This window comes from Eleginops maclovinus, chromosome 23 (genome assembly GCF_036324505.1).
Source record: "Eleginops maclovinus isolate JMC-PN-2008 ecotype Puerto Natales chromosome 23, JC_Emac_rtc_rv5, whole genome shotgun sequence".
In the NCBI taxonomy this organism is placed as follows: domain Eukaryota; kingdom Metazoa; phylum Chordata; class Actinopteri; order Perciformes; family Eleginopidae; genus Eleginops; species Eleginops maclovinus.
The window spans coordinates 13,529,620-13,546,249 of record NC_086371.1 but is presented as its reverse complement, the minus strand read 5'-3'; the positions used below and the strand labels follow the sequence as shown (position 1 = coordinate 13,546,249).

The 16,630-nt window shown below is 42.2% G+C and overlaps 2 protein-coding genes across 30 annotated transcripts in view; both read left to right on the top strand.

The window, feature by feature from the left end:
* The window catches only part of LOC134859890 (protocadherin gamma-C5-like), a 196,874-nt gene that overhangs the window by 162,088 nt on the left and 18,156 nt on the right, over positions 1–16,630 (top strand). For 4 of the 29 annotated variants that reach the window (XM_063876650.1, XM_063876649.1, XM_063876639.1 and 1 more), the window contains exon 1: positions 9,665–12,276. The exons of 23 other annotated variants lie outside the window; for them this stretch is intronic. In XM_063876650.1, coding sequence (XP_063732720.1) covers positions 9,796–12,276 — 2,481 coding nt within the window. In that variant the 5' untranslated portion in view covers positions 9,665–9,795. Of the gene's footprint in view, positions 1–9,664; positions 12,277–13,392; positions 16,009–16,630 lie in introns of those variants that run through there. 2 more of the 29 variants (XM_063876656.1, XM_063876644.1) reach the window with 1 other exon arrangement.
* On the top strand, positions 6,251–8,949 carry LOC134860076 (protocadherin gamma-C5-like). The gene has a single exon (XM_063876925.1). The coding sequence runs from the start codon at positions 6,400–6,402 to the stop codon at positions 8,947–8,949; it is 2,550 nt and encodes an 849-aa protein (XP_063732995.1). The 5' UTR covers positions 6,251–6,399.

Sequence of the window (16,630 nt, the reverse complement as noted above, 5' to 3'; positions counted from 1 at the left end):
AGCAAAATAGCAACCTAACAAAACATTACGAAAAACAATAAACTATGTATATACTCATGAGTACTCAAAACCCTGATTTTAACCCGGTTACACCCTCCCCCTTCTAAAAGGTCTGTATGTCCTCATACAACACTAAAAAGACTCAAACTAAGGGGTATGAAGAGTGACAAATGTTGCTTTATGTATGTCCAATCTTAATGACAATACCTCTGTGAACAATGGTCAAAGGCTGATCTCTGGATCTACCCGGCTCATCATATGTAAGCCTGACTGTTGGCTTTACAGCTCTCTTGGGCCTAAATCAGTCTCTTGATAACCTTGGCCTGGTTTTCAGAGTTTTGACACTTTCCTGCATAATGCCCACTCTCCCCACAACGGTAACAGAAATTCTCCTCTGCAACCCTTGGTGGTCCATGGGGAGAACGGGAGTCATATTTCGAAGCTTCTACTGTTGAGACTGCGGCCGCAGTCTCCTTGTTAGTTACCTTATGGGTGAACTTCGTTTGTAGCCGCTTCATTTGCTTTCTCAATGCCTTTAGCTCAGAGTCAGAACCAGGCTCACTGTGCAGAGATGCATTGAAGGGCGTTGTCTCCACATGTTCAAACATGGCTTGGTCTGGCCTAGTCACCACAGCAGCTACCAGGGCCTTGAGCTCTTTTAGTTCTGCCCTTAAGCCCTGGATTTCAGCCTGTTTAACGTCAATCTCTGGCTTAACATGAACACTTTGCACAGCGGGATTGAGCCTTTTCCTTGAGGCCTCATACTCCTCTTCTGTCCTTAACTCTTTCAACAACTGGAGAAAAGTTGGCGGCTTGTCTCTCCTTTCTCTTAGGCGGAGATTGACCAACATCAAGTCAGATGCTACAGCACCTCTCAACAGCTGCTCTAGCCGTACTTTATCTACTCTGTCCAGCAGGACACCACCTTTCTTAATCACTTTATCTAGCGACCGCTCAAGACGCCTCAGGAAGTCAGAGAGCTTCTCGCCTGACTGCTGCTGCATTGAGCGAAACGCAAAGTACAGATCATCTCCAGACTCTGCTGTCCCAAACACATGCTCAACTGCCTCCAGGCACTGTTCAGGGCTAACATCAGGATTGCTGGCTCTGGCTGCTTTAACTATTTCCAGCGCGGGACCTTTAAGGCTCTCCATTAGTCTACGTCTTTTCTCCTTAACAGAACAATCACACTCCCCGACCATAAGCCATGCTTGCTCTAGCCAGTGTTCAAACTGCTCTTCACCTGCTGGAATGGGCAGGGTTCCAGAAAAAATGCGTAGGCGGCGATAGCTTCCATGATCAATAGTGGGCTTTGTCTTGTCAAGCAAATCACCAAGTGCACGCAGAATGGACTCAGTTTGGCTACTGGGGGAAACTGGAGTAGGGGACCTGCTCTGGGGTTTCTCCCCTGTCCTTTCCTCAGCCTGCTGTGCTCCGGCTAGCAACTCACTGAAACTATCTACCGGTGCAGATAGGGCTTCACCCACTATGACTATAGGCCACGCCTCATTACCATCAGTAGGCATCACTTCAGCAGGAACATTTTCCCTCTTTAGCTCTTCACGACACTCACACAGGATCATATACCTGTTGCGCCTCATGTTGTAATTCCTACCTCGGACACGAACACGTCCCAGACATTTAACAGTGTGCAGGGTCTCTTCAATTTGTGTGACTTCCACATCTTCTCGAATGAGAACCATGAGTGCATGAGCCTCATCCAATACTTCTCCACGGCACCAGCCCTTTAGCTCTGACACAAGCTCAGCTTGACTTTCCATTCTCAAATTTTAGTAAAAAATATATATAATATATATAAAAAATATATATATTTACTGCAGCTTTAATTTCACTAGTATTTAACTGGTACTGATTATCTTGAAAACCCAAACTTATCCCAGCGGGGCCTCCATTTTATGTAGCCCCTTTTACCCCTGATCGATAGAGGGCAGGGCCCTAGGTTCTTTAACCTAACATGAATACTTTTTTGAATAGTTTAGATTCCCTAAATTAATTGATTAAAATGTAACCAGTACCCTTAACTACGAACAACACATTTAAACATACACAGTGACATAAACACTACACATAAATAAACAAACAAAAATGTATGATTTCAAATGTTTACTTGCTTTAGAATAAAGTGAAACAGTTACAACATGGCTATATACACGTATTAACCTAAGCCGGCATTCTAAATGAAAGAAAACAAAGAAACCAAAGAAACCCCCGTTGCAGGCCTGATGACGCCGCGTACTCCTCTTCACTCCCTATGAGCGAACGAGGACCGTACTCACGTACAGGTGAGTGGTGGGTGACGTCGGTAGTGTGTCGGTAGTGTTCCAGGGAGAACCCCGAGAGTCCATGAAAAGTCCGCGGCAACGGCACTCGTCCTTGGCGTGTTGCCTTGGTTCCTCCTGGCCGGAGGAAGGCGAACGAAGCCCGTCGGCGCCTCTGCCCGGTCCGCGGTCCCCAAGAAGCTGGTCCTAGCAGCGACGCTGGCTGCGTTAACCAACCGCCACTCGTTCCAACTGGTTAAGTTGGTAGTCGGACTCGAACTCCGCTGGGTGAACCAAACTGTAAAGCTGATATGTCATCCACTTTAGCTGAAAACTATTATTAACATGTGCTCTTTGGACACGTCTTTTCCTCCTCTCTCTTTTTCCCCACTCCCGCGCGTTTCCCTGACCTCTCACCCTCACTTCCCCGTCTCCCATTCACCCCCCATCACGCCCCCTCCTGGCGGGATGGCCACATTACAGATAAACAAACAGATATATACAACATATAAATCACAAAACACAATAGCAAAATAGCAACCTAACAAAACATTACGAAAAACAATAAACTATGTATATACTCATGAGTACTCAAAACCCTGATTTTAACCCGGTTACATTAGTAAAAAGAAATACTCACCAGTCCTTTGACATCTAAAAAACGTGGAAACGTTTTAAAGACATCTGCCGTTTTCTGTGGGTCACACACTAGGTCCTGGCGATGTTGTACGGTTATCTTCATCTTCACGAACACACTTGCTTCATCAGAAGAGCGAACAAGAAAGGATTTCGCCTCCCTGCAAGCATCTCCGTCAAGCTGATGAGGCACTGTGGGTGCTGATCTTGGGCGGTTCGGTCCTTGTGCTCGAGGCACTGTGGCTGACACAACCTGTTGGCATACTGTAAGGCATACATCAGGATTGGCTTCCATCAGTTCAGGAAGGATGTCTTATTCTGGTGCTGTCTCAGTTTCATCAAAGATTTGAAGTTCAGCCGCATCAGAAAGCCCAAACTTGCTTTTGACTATAGGAAGATAAATGTGACACCAAATAAAAATACAAGATGCAGGTTTTTAACTATACATATTGACAATTTAATTAATCTAAAGTCATGGTTATTATTATTATAATCAAGTATGCCAAATCTACACAGCATTCTAAACACTGCACCTTTAAGCCAAACAACCAAGGGAGCAAGTAAACTCAGATGAGGGAATTTGGAGCCGTTTCCGAATTAGAAAGCATATTTTGGAAGTCAAAATAGACTATCCAAATCTATTAAGATAAGGTATCCAAATAAGATTTGGATACCATCTAAATAATAATACCACATGAATCCTTTTGCTTCCACAAAGTTGTACATGTTGTTACACAACATTAACCCCAGATTTAATCTGATGTACTTGTTGGTACTCTGGTATTTTACCTTCAGCAACATGATGAGTCTTCTTAAAGAAATCGCTGAGTGGAGATTATGTTAGCACTTTTTCAGCTGCCACTTCTCAACGTCTAAAAGATTCTGTCTGGAACAATATAACATATAGCTTTAAAAATATATATGCAACCATCCATTTAAGTAGGCATATCATTTTCATGCAGATTGTTAGTGATCAAAATCTACATTAATTTACTGATATAAATGTGTTAAGCCCCCTCCTGTCCTCACCACGTGTCTAACTACAGCTAGCTAAGCATGCTAATGTATGTTAGCTAAATAGCTATGGCTTGATGAGCCTCCCAAATCAGTCTTCTTGTCATTCAGAAGTAGTTTTGGCACTTCATAAAACGGGACATGTTGGTTAGCTAATTGCCATAGCTAGTGAAAAAGTTAACACGCTACTTTAAAAAATTGGCGTTAGCATAGAGCTAGCGTTAGCACAGAGCTAGTTAGCAGGTACACCATGAGTCGGTAAGAACAAGAGAATAACACGTAAAACCAATATTATTGAAATAATGGTTCCAACTATTATCCAATGGTGCTATCTATCCTATATTCACCTTACTCACAGGCGCAGAGTGAACTCGATGGCTTTGTTCGAACGTTTTTGGCCAACACAGCTGCAACTCATCTTCACCTGATTTCCAGCCTATGGTCATCGCTGCATGCAAATTACCAATGACTTTGCACAATGTAGTACTAGTGAGTCATATTAGCCAAAGCTTCGACACCAGCCTTGACTATGGTGGCCGTTTCCATAACACCAAAAAGGAGGACACTTTGGGATTATCTTTTAGGTTTTATCCTGGCTTTACTGAATCCTTCAAACTCAAAACACATTAAGACTGTAGTGTACTAGCCACATAGTTGAATGTCTATTCTCGATATGTTTGCCCTTTCCTGGCTGCTTCCAAGAGTTGTTTGTTTGTATGGAGTCTCTGGTACATGTCTGTGCACTCAAATGTGAAGTTGACACAAAGTTGCAGCTCTGCCTTGACACTGTCCACATCCAGACGATTTCTCTAATTTCTCCATGCTGAGGTCATCATTGAAAACACACGTTCTGTATGTGCATTACTACATGGGATGGAGAATATGTGCTGACCTTCCTCAGATTCACAAGTGGGACTTCTGCTTTGGAAAGTAGTTTCAGGTACCGCTCCTCAGTGTTGCAACCTTCCATTTCTTAAGAGCTGAGAACAGCTTCCACCATGCCATATTCCTCAGAGAGTCCATCCATATCAATGTCTTTCAGGCTGCAGGCCTAGACTGCATCACTGTATTTTTCATAGGACACAGCAGTCGTGAGGCCAAGCTTTGACACTTTACTATGAAAGCTGTTCTCAGAGAAGTCATACCTTTCACTCACGTATTTCTTGACTCTTTCATAGGAAAACAATAAAGTCAGTCTCACATTTCTTAGGCAGATCAGGGCTTAGCTGCTGTAGTTTGTTGTTCACAGCAAAGTAAAAAAAAGGTGTCCTTTAACCTTCTCTGAAGTATCGCTTTCAGGTCAGTCATTACCTTAAACAGAGATCATGAGTTAGTCCGCTAGCGCTAACGTTACAGTGCAGTCCCTGCGCTGACCATGACGTCAAGAAGCACATGGGTAATTATTTACGTGTATTAACCAATGAAATACAACATGTTTATTTGACATCGCATTCAGCCAATAATTTGTAAGACCTCAAATCTTAAGGGGATATATAGATTTACACATAACTTATTTTTGGGATTTCTTTGTATTATTGTCTATTTTTTGGATTTTAATTTTATTTTATACCCTTAAAGTATAACATAGGGAAGACCTCAAAAGGAGGACAATTTATTTAATTTTAGTTCATCATTGCCTTGTGGATTTGGATAATAAGAACAACAACAACAACAACAATAATAATAATAATAATAATAATAATAATAATAATAATAATAATAATAATAATAATAACAACAATTTATGAGAATCAATATTATTTTTTACTTTAGAGATTAGTTATATTAAATATACTATCACTGACCGACTCTAATGATCACACATTTTTCAGAGAACATGCACTGTGTATATGTTTTTATTAACAATAGTTGTTGCATTTGCCTTGCACAAATTGTATTAACTTGGGAATTTAATTAGTAAAATTATTCATTTTAAATCGTTAATGTTTTCAATGTATTGGTAGTAAAATCTTGATTAGTTGGCAGCAACGATTAAAAAAGGAAATTATATTTGTAATTGTATTTTTTTATTTTAAGAAGATGAGTCTTATTAAATACTCTAAAGATATATGTAGAAAACAAAACATACAAACTCAGTTGATAAAACTATAAATATTTTTATGGTAAAAATCTGACAATCCCTAGTCATACATTTGCCAAAGAGGGTGTGCAGCTGCTGTATGAGCAGTGTTAGGTCTTTTCTGATTGGCTGGAAGAAATGCATGCGATGAGCCAATAGCATACAGGACTGTACAAAGAGATCTCCTTCCCCCGTTCAGTTGCACCTCGGTAACCTCACAGTGCTCAGAGCTGGAGTGGAGATGCACTCATCGAAGGCGTCCGGAATATTTTATTAATACATTTTGACGGATCTATTTATATTGGAGTGTCTATTCTGATGATGGTTTTGAAAGCTGGATTGTGCTGATGAATACCTTGATGGAAAATAACGAATTGTGACGGACCCAGGATGACAAAGACAATAGGATACCGAGACTGGAGATGGCAGGCTCTTTGGTGGCATCATTTCTTTCTCTTGTGGAGTACAATAAATGGACAGACTCGTTATAGCATCCCGGAGGAACTAAAACAGGGCTCTGTGGTAGGAAATCTAGCCAAAGATCTGAGCTTGGGTCTAGCAGACATGTTTTACCGTAAACTTCGTCTCTCCTCTGAGGCTGGTGAGCAGTATTTCAGTGTGGATGCGGGGAAAGGCGAGCTGGTGGTGAATGACAGAATAGACAGAGAGGCTTTATGTGGACAAAGCGCGAGCTGTGTTTTGCCTTTAAAGGTTGTAACAGAGAATCCACTACAGTTACACCGCATCGAAGTAGAGATAAGGGATATAAACGACAATTCTCCCATTTTTTCAATTGAGGAGCGATCTTTAAAGATAGCAGAATCTACTGCCACGGGCATACGCTTTCCTTTAGAAACCGCACAGGATCAGGACGTTGGTAGTAATTCGGTAAAATCTTATACCTTAAGTAAAGATGAGTGTTTCAGTTTAAGGATAAAAGAGTTGTCTGGTAATCGAAAGGTTCCAGAGCTAGTACTAGAAAAAGTGCTTGATAGAGAGAAACAAAGTGTCCATCAGTTATTACTGACAGCTTTAGACGGAGGCAATCCTGTCAAAACTGGAACCACAAAAATCGTTGTTACTGTACTCGACAACAACGACAATGTCCCCGTTTTCAAAAAGCCCTTGTATAATGTAACTATACATGAAAATAATGTAGCTGGTTCTGTAATTGTAAAAGTTGAAGCAACAGATGCAGATGAGGGTGTTAATGGAGAGATTGCGTACGCCTTTGCTGAGCATACACCCCAGGCATTATTGTCAATTTTTCATTTACACTCGGGCACAGGTGACATTTCCTTAGTAGGGCCATTAGATTATGAAAGCAATCAAATGCATGAAATAGATATTACGGCAAGAGATAAAGGCATTCCTGAGATGGAAGGCCACTGCCGTGTGCAATTTACACTAATAGATATTAATGATAATGCCCCAGAAATAGTTCTCACTTCAAACCCAAACCCAGTACGTGAAGATGCAGGGAGAGGCACGGTTGTTGCCTTAATCAGTGCACGAGACCATGACTCCGGAAATAACGGTAAAGTGACGTTACAAATCACCAAAGGTTTTCCCTTTAGTCTTAAACCATCTTTTTCTAATAATTACGCACTGATAACAAGTGGTTTGTTAGACCGAGAGCGTTTCTCGGAGTACAATATTGAGATAACAGCCACTGATTCAGGTTCTCCTCCTCTGTCCAGTAAGAAAATGATACCTGTCAGCATCACTGATGTGAATGATAACCCGCCTTTATTCACTCAGCCATCCTATAATGTGTATTTAAAAGAGAATGGGGTTCCAGGCTCTATACTGTACTCAGTATCAGCATCTGATCATGATTTTGGTGAAAACGCCAAAATCTCCTACTCCATACTGGACTCTAAAGTGCAGGACGTTTCTGTGTCGTCTTATGTTTACATTAACTCAGATAACGGCAGCATCTACTGCATGCACTCTTTTGACTATGAAAAACTGAAGGTGTTTCGGATACAGGTTCAGGCAAAGGATCAGGGCTCTCCGTCTCTCAGCAGCAACACCACTGTCCATGTTTTTATCCTGGACCAAAACGACAATGCCCCCGCTGTTATTTACCCCTCCTCCGCTGCCCTGGGCTCCCTCTCTCACCAGAGGATGCCACGCTCCGCTAAAGTGGGTCACCTGGTTACAAAGGTGACGGCTGTGGACGCTGACTCGGGCCATAACGCCTGGATCTCTTACAAGCTGGCGGAGGCCACTGACGCCTCTCTGTTCACTGTCAATCTGTACACAGGGGAGGTAAGAGCTAAACGCGCTGCGTCCGAGCAGGACGACTCCTCTCAGAGGCTGCTTATAGAGATCAAGGACGACGGGGAACCGGTTCAGTCCGCCACCGTCACGGTGTCCATCCTGTTGGAGGACGGCAATGAGCCCATCGTAGACCTCCGACAGAAAGCGGCCGAGCCCAGCAGGAAAACTGGGAGAATCACCCTGTATTTGATTCTCTCTCTGGCCTCGGTGTCCGTGCTGTCTCTGGTGACTTTTCTCATTTTAGCGGTTAAATGCATGAGGAACAGCAGAAGCAGCGGTAGTTGCTGCATGAGACGCAGCGACTGTGATAATTACAAGAACCCCAACAGAAACCTGCAGATTCAGCTCAACACCGATGGACCTATAAAGTACGTGGAGGTCCTGGGAGGAGACATGATGTCCCAGAGTCAGTCCTTCAGGTCCTGCATGTCTCCAATATCAGAGTACAGTGATTTCACTTTGATTAAACCCAGCAGCACCACTGACTTTAAGGAGGTGATCAGTGTTCTGGATGCGTCTTTACCCGACAGCACCTGGACCTTTGAGAGCCAGCAGGTGAGCCGAAAAAAAGGACACCTACAGTGTAATTTAATATTGTTGTTCACATTTTTCAACATCTTCATCTTTAGCCTAATGAAGTGTGTGTTTTGGTGATATTAACTTCTGGCTACCTTCATGTAGTTCAAAAGTGTATTTGATTATGTCATGTTGGATGATCATTTGGTTCCATTGCCATTGTCAGTTTATTAATGCAAAAACGATTGACTTTAAGATGTTCATCACATCATTGCTAAACGTTGGTTGGTTGCATACTGTCTGTTTGCAATTAGGCGTTTACCTTTAACACTGCCTCATTGTTGTTCGTGCTTTGAAAATCTACTTTTGTCATTCAGATGTTCTAGTATGCTCTGTTTGCATGGTACTTAATTATAAGATGTTGGAATGCTCTCCTTTAAGCTGTATGAATGACACTGTGTTTCAACACCACAAAGTTGGACAGTGACACACTGAACACAATGTTAACCATGCAGCACAACAACACTTTTCCTGATTAAAGTCAACAAAAATACGTTATCAAACGTTTAATTAATCACAACCAGGAAATATTTTTTATTTTAAAATGACATTGATTTTGTCTTGAATTAACATTATGGGCAACCTATAACAGCTTTCACACACTCTTAATGTATCAAGGCATATTCAAGGACGGCTGTGTCTTTAAAAGCACTGCTCACCGTCTTGTTATTCGATGGTTGAGGTGGATATTGTGCACCAATAGTATTCAGAACTGTACAAAGAGATCTAGTCCCTCCCCCATGCAGCTACAGCTCCGTACCCACTTACATTGTGCAGAGCTGGACGAGAGGGAATGATGCTTTTTTCGGAATTAAAAGAGAATAACATTTATTTAATTGATGGTATGGAGCGATTTTGGACCTTTGTTTTGGATTAATTTCCGTATGGCAATGGATGTTAACCATCTGCTTTCCCATCACCTAAATGGGGAATCATTTTAACGGATTGGAGATGACAAAGACAATGGGATACAGGGACTGGAGATTGCAGGCGCTTTGGTGGCATAATTTCTTTCTCTTATGGACTACCATAAACGGACAGACTCGTTACAGCATCCCGGAGGAATTAAAACCGGGCTCTGTGGTAGGAAATCTAGCCAAAGATCTGGGTCTGGGACTATCAGAAATTTCTGATCGTAAGCTGCGTGTTGCATCTGAGGCTGGAGAGCAGTATTTCAGTGTAGATGCAGGGAAGGGCGAGCTGCTGGTGAATGACCGAATAGACAGAGAGGCTTTATGTGGACAAAGCGCCAGTTGTGTTTTACCTCTGCAAGTTGTTGTGGAGAACCCCCTTCATCTTTATCGGATAGAGGTAGAAATAAGAGACGTAAATGACAATTCCCCCAGTTTTCTCAGTAAAGAGAGAAATATAAAAATTGCGGAGCTGACAGCGGTTGGGGCGCGCTACCCTTTGGAGACAGCACAGGACCTCGACGTGGGTAGTAACTCACTCAAGTCGTACAGTCTTAGCAACGATGAGTGTTTTATTTTGAAAATTAAAGAATTGGCTAATGGAAGAAAAGTTCCAGACCTTGTGTTAGAGAAACCACTTGACAGAGAAAAACGAAACGTCCATCGATTACTGTTAACAGCATTAGATGGGGGCAACCCTGTAAAAACGGGAACCTTAAACATTATAGTGACTGTTTTAGATAACAACGACAATGTCCCTATTTTCAAAAAGGCTTTATATAAGATAACGTTGCCTGAAAATAGTCTCAGTGGCCTTATGCTTGCAAAGGTGGAAGCAACAGACGCAGACGATGGTGTTAATGGAGAGATTGAATACGCATTCGCTGAGCATACGCCGGAGATATTGTTGTCTATTTTCCAGATTGACTCGGCAACGGGAGAAATTCTGCTTAAAGGACAATTAGATTATGAAAACGTTGCAACGCATGAAATAGATATAACTGCAAAAGATAAAGGAATTCCTGAAATGGAAGGTCATTGTCGTGTGCAAGTCGAGGTAGTAGACATGAACGATAATGCTCCAGAAATTGTTCTCACTTCCAAGCCAAGCGAGTTACCCGAGGACTCACCGAGTGGTACAGTAGTGGCTTTGCTCACTGCTCGGGATTTTGACTCCGGTGATAATGGAAAAGTGACATTACAACTTCCGAAAGATTCTCCTTTAACTCTGAAACCTTCATTTTCTAATAATTATGCGCTGGTTACAAGGGGTGGTTTAGACAGAGAACGCTTCTCAGAGTATAATATTGAGATAACAGCCACTGATTCAGGTTCTCCTCCTCTGTCCAGTAAGAAAACCATAGAAGTCAGCATCACTGATGTGAATGATAACCCGCCTTTATTTACTCAGCCATCCTATAATGTGTATTTAAAAGAGAATGGGGTGCCAGGCTCTATACTGTACTCAGTATCAGCATCTGATCTTGATTTTGGTGAAAACGCCAAAATCTCCTACTCCATACTGGACTCTAAAGTGCGGGACATTTCTTTGTCGTCTTATGTTTACATTAACTCAGATAACGGCAGCATCTACAGCATGCACTCTTTTGACTATGAGAAACTGAAGGTATTTCAGATTCAGGTTCAGGCAAAGGATCAGGGCTCTCCGTCTCTCAGCAGCAACACCACTGTCCATGTTTTTATCCTGGACCAAAACGACAATGCCCCCACTGTTATTTACCCCTCCTCCGCTGTGCTGGGCTCCCTCTCTCACCAGAGGATGCCCCGCTCCGCTAAAGCGGGTCACCTGGTTACAAAGGTGACGGCCGTGGACGCTGACTCGGGCCATAATGCCTGGATCTCATACAAGCTGGCGGAGGCTACAGACGCCTCTCTGTACACTGTCAATCTGTACACAGGGGAGGTGAGAACTAAACGCACTGCGTCCGAGCAGGACGACTCCTCTCAGAGGCTGCTTATAGAGATCAAGGACGACGGGGAACCGGTTCAGTCCACCACCGTCACGGTGTCCATCCTACTAGAGGACGCCCTCCAGGAGCCCGTCTTAGACCTCCGACAGAAAGCGGCCGAGCCCAGCAGGAAAACTGGGAGAATCACCCTGTATTTGATTCTCTCTCTGGCCTCGGTGTCCGTGCTGTCTCTGGTGACTTTTCTCATTTTAGCGGTTAAATGCATGAGGAACAGCAGAAGCAGCGGTAGTTGCTGCATGAGACGCAGCGACTGTGATAATTACAAGAACCCCAACAGAAACCTGCAGATTCAGCTCAACACTGATGGACCTATAAAGTACGTGGAGGTCCTGGGAGGAGACATGATGTCCCAGAGTCAGTCCTTCAGGTCCTGCATGTCTCCAATATCAGAGTACAGTGATTTCACTTTGATTAAACCCAGCAGCACCACTGACTTTAAGGAGGTGATCAGTGTTCTGGATGCGTCTTTACCCGACAGCACATGGACCTTTGAGAGCCAGCAGGTGAGCAATGATTAACAAACAATGGCTTATACAATTTGTATGACTATATCTTAAGCTTCAATAAATGCAAAGAAAGGTCATTTTTTAATAATCCTCATGACAACACTTAAGAAATTTAAAAATAAATATCAAAGTCATATATAGTCCAAACTCTGTACCTTTCGTGGCACTGCGGCTGTTGACTTTTGAACTGACTATAGCCTGTTTTGTGTAGAAAGGCTTACAGAGCTGGTTGTTTCAGCACCACAAGGATGGACAGAGACAATAACCCATGTGGCATACAGAGGGCCCAAAATAAACTGTTGTTGAAATCCTTAAGGGCCTAAAATAAAAATACATTACCTGTTTCATCTACTGCATGTTTTGTCGTACATATACGCTAATTATGACCTCTGCCTATTTCAAGGCTATGGAAAGTAAATCTGTTTGTGAAGTAATATATGGGCAAAGATCAGTACACCATCTTCTATTTATTTTTGTTCATCACTGCCTTGTGGATTTGAATAATAATAAGAAGAAGAAGAAGAAGAAAAATAAAAAGAATAAAAATAAAAAGAATAATAACAATTTATGAGACTCAATATCATTTTTTACTTTAGAGATTAGTTATATTAAATATAGTCTCACTGACCAACTGAGAACATGCACTGTGTATATGTTTTTATTTACAACAATTGTTGCATATGCGTTATACAATTTCTTATTAAATTCTGAATTTAATTTGTTAAATTATTCATTTTAAGTCGTTAATGTTTTAAATGTATTGGTAGTAAAATCTTGATTAGTTGGTAATGATTTTAAAAAAGTAAATTATATTTGTAATTGTAATTTTTCATTGGTATTTTTAAATTCTCTAAAGATATCTGTAGAAAACAAAACATACACACTCATTTGATAAAACTATAAATATTTGTATCACAAAAATCTGACAAAGCCAGTGTTACATTTGTCAAAATGCATTGCAACCTCGAGGGTGTGCAGCTGCTGTATGAGCAGAGTTTGTGATTGGTTGGAAGAAATGCATGCAATGAGCCAATAGCATACAGGACTGTACAGAGAGATCTACTCCTTCCCCCATTCAGTTGCACCTCGGTAAACCTCACAGTGCTCAGAGCTGAAGAGGAGATGTGCTCATCGAAGGCGTCCGGAATATACATTTTATTAATACATTTTGACGGATCTATTTATATTGGAGTGTCTATTATGATGATGGTTTTGAATGCTGGATTGTGCTGATGAATACCTTGATGGAAAATAACGAATTGTGACGGACCCAGGATGACAAAGACAATAGGATACCGAGACTGGAGATGGCAGGCGCTTTGGTGGCATCATTTCTTTCTGTTGTGGGGTACAATAAATGGACAGACTCGTTATAGCATCCCGGAGGAACTAAAACAGGGCTCTGTGGTAGGAAATCTAGCCAAAGATCTGGGTCTGGGATTATCAGATATTTTTGACCGTAAACTGCGTGTCGACTCTGAAGCTGGTGAGCAGTATTTCAGTGTGGATGCGGGGAAAGGCGAGCTGGTGGTGAACGACAGAATAGACAGAGAGGCTTTATGTGGACAAAGTGCGAGCTGTGTTTTGCCTTTGCAAGTTGTAACAGAGAATCCACTACAGTTACACCGCATCGAAGTAGAGATAAGGGATATCAACGACAATTCTCCCATTTTTTCAATTGAGGAGCGATCTTTAAAGATAGCAGAATCTACTGCCACGGGCATACGCTTTCCTTTAGAAACCGCACAGGATCAGGACGTTGGTAGTAATTCGGTAAAATCTTATACCTTAAGTAAAGATGAGTGTTTCAGTTTAAGGATAAAAGAGTTGTCTGGTAATCGAAAGGTTCCAGAGCTAGTACTAGAAAAAGTGCTTGATAGAGAGAAACAAAGTGTCCATCAGTTATTACTGACAGCTTTAGACGGAGGCAATCCTGTCAAAACTGGAACCACAAAAATCGTTGTTACTGTACTCGACAACAACGACAATGTTCCTGTTTTTAAAAAGCCTTCTTATAATGTAACTGTAAATGAAAATAATTTATCAGGTTCTCTACTTATAAAAGTTGAAGCAACAGACGCGGACGAGGGTGTTAATGGAGAGATTGAATACGCATTTGCGGAGAATACACCCCGTTCACTGTTATCTATTTTTCAATTGGACTCAGCTACAGGTGAAATTTCTTTAGTCGGGCAGTTGGATTATGAAAGCAGCCGAATGCATGAAATAGATATAACTGCAAAAGATAAAGGGGTTCCTGAGATGGAGGGTCACTGTCGTGTGCAAGTAATAGTAATCGACATTAATGATAATGCCCCAGAAATAGTTGTCACTTCAAACCAAAACCCTATACTAGAAGACGCACCAAGAGGCACAGTAGTTGCTTTAATCAGAGCACGAGACCTTGACTCCGGTGATAATGCCAAAGTGGCTTTAAAGCTTGCCAAGGGGTCTCCCTTTAGTTTGAAACCATCATTCTCTAATAATTACGCACTGGTCACAAGTGGTGCTTTAGACAGGGAAAGCTTCTCGGAGTATAATATTGAAATAACAGCCACTGATTCAGGTTCCCCTGCTCTGTCCAGTAGGAAAATGATAGCTGTCAGCATCAGTGATGTGAATGATAACCCCCCTTTATTCACTCATCCATCCTTTAATGTGTATTTAAAAGAGAATGGGGTGCCAGGCTCTATCCTATACTCAGTATCAGCATCTGATCTGGATTTTGGTGAAAACGCCAAAATCTCCTACTCCATCTTGGACTCTAAAGTGCAGGACGTTTCTGTCTCGTCTTATGTTTACATTAACTCAGATAACGGCAGCATCTACAGCATGCACTCGTTTGACTATGAGAAACTGAAGGTGTTTCAGATTCAGGTTCAGGCAAAGGATCAGGGCTCTCCGTCTCTCAGCAGCAACACCACTGTCCATGTTTTTATCCTGGACCAAAACGACAATGCCCCCGCTGTTATTTACCCCTCCTCCGCTGTGCTGGGCTCCCTCTCTCACCAGAGGATGCCCCGCTCCGCTAAAGCGGGTCACCTGGTTACAAAGGTGACAGCCGTGGACGCTGACTCGGGCCATAACGCCTGGATCTCCTACAAGCTGGCGGAGGCTACAGACGCCTCTCTGTACACTGTCAATCTGTACACAGGAGAGGTAAGGACTAAACGCACTGCGTCCGAGCATGACGACTCCTCTCAGAGGCTGATTATAGAGATCAAAGACGACGGAGCACCGGTTCAGTCCGCCACCGTCACGGTGTCCATTCTGCTGGAGGACGGCCTCCATGAGCCCATCTTAGACCTCCGACAGAAAGCGGCCGAGCCCAGCAGGAAAACTGGGAGAATCACGCTGTATTTGATTCTCTCTCTGGCCTCGGTGTCCGTGCTGTCTCTGGTGACTTTTCTCATTTTAGCGGTTAAATGCATGAGGAACAGCAGAAGCAGCGGTAGTTGCTGCATGAGACGCAGCGACTGTGATAATTACAAGAACCCCAACAGAAACCTGCAGATTCAGCTCAACACTGATGGACCAATAAAGTACGTGGAGGTCCTTGGAGGAGAAATGATGTCTCAGAGTCAGTCTTTCAGGTCCTGCATGTCTCCAATATCAGAGTACAGTGATTTCACTTTGATTAAGCCCAGCAGCACCACTGACTTTAAGGAGGTGATCAGTGTTCTGGATGCGTCTTTGCCCGACAGCACCTGGACCTTTGAGAGCCAGCAGGTGAGCAGATAGTAAAAAAAAACAATGGACCACACATTTTTATTACTAACATCAGCTTTAGTAACTGCAATGAAAGCACAGCGTTTGCAGTGAAAAATCCATATAACATTTCAATAGAAATTTTACATTTGGGATAGTTGTTACCTTGTTATTTCAAACGTACACTTTAAATGTGTATCTTTAAAGCGACTGTTATCATTTGACCTAACGAGTTTGTTGTATGATGAATAGTTTTTCAAACAAAACATTTCAGCACCATGGGGACACCAACTCTGACACATGAGGCATATATAGCGAAAAAAATCAGGGAAACGCTTTCAATTACATGAATGTACACACTAAACTATGTCCATGTATATGTTCTGGACATATTGCCCTACGTTAATTGCTGATGGCATTAACGTATTAACATCAGGGAAAAATAAACACTTGGAATGTAAACAGTAAATACATTGTTTATATAATGAAGATAATATTAATACTGTAATGGATTTATATGTATATCACATGGACATTTAAATGGCATTTCGTTATTGTATTCCACCTGCGCTTTCATGGCAGTGCAAAAGGGGTTAGTGTGTCTTTAACAACGCTGCTCAGTTTCCATCTCATTGGAGGTGAG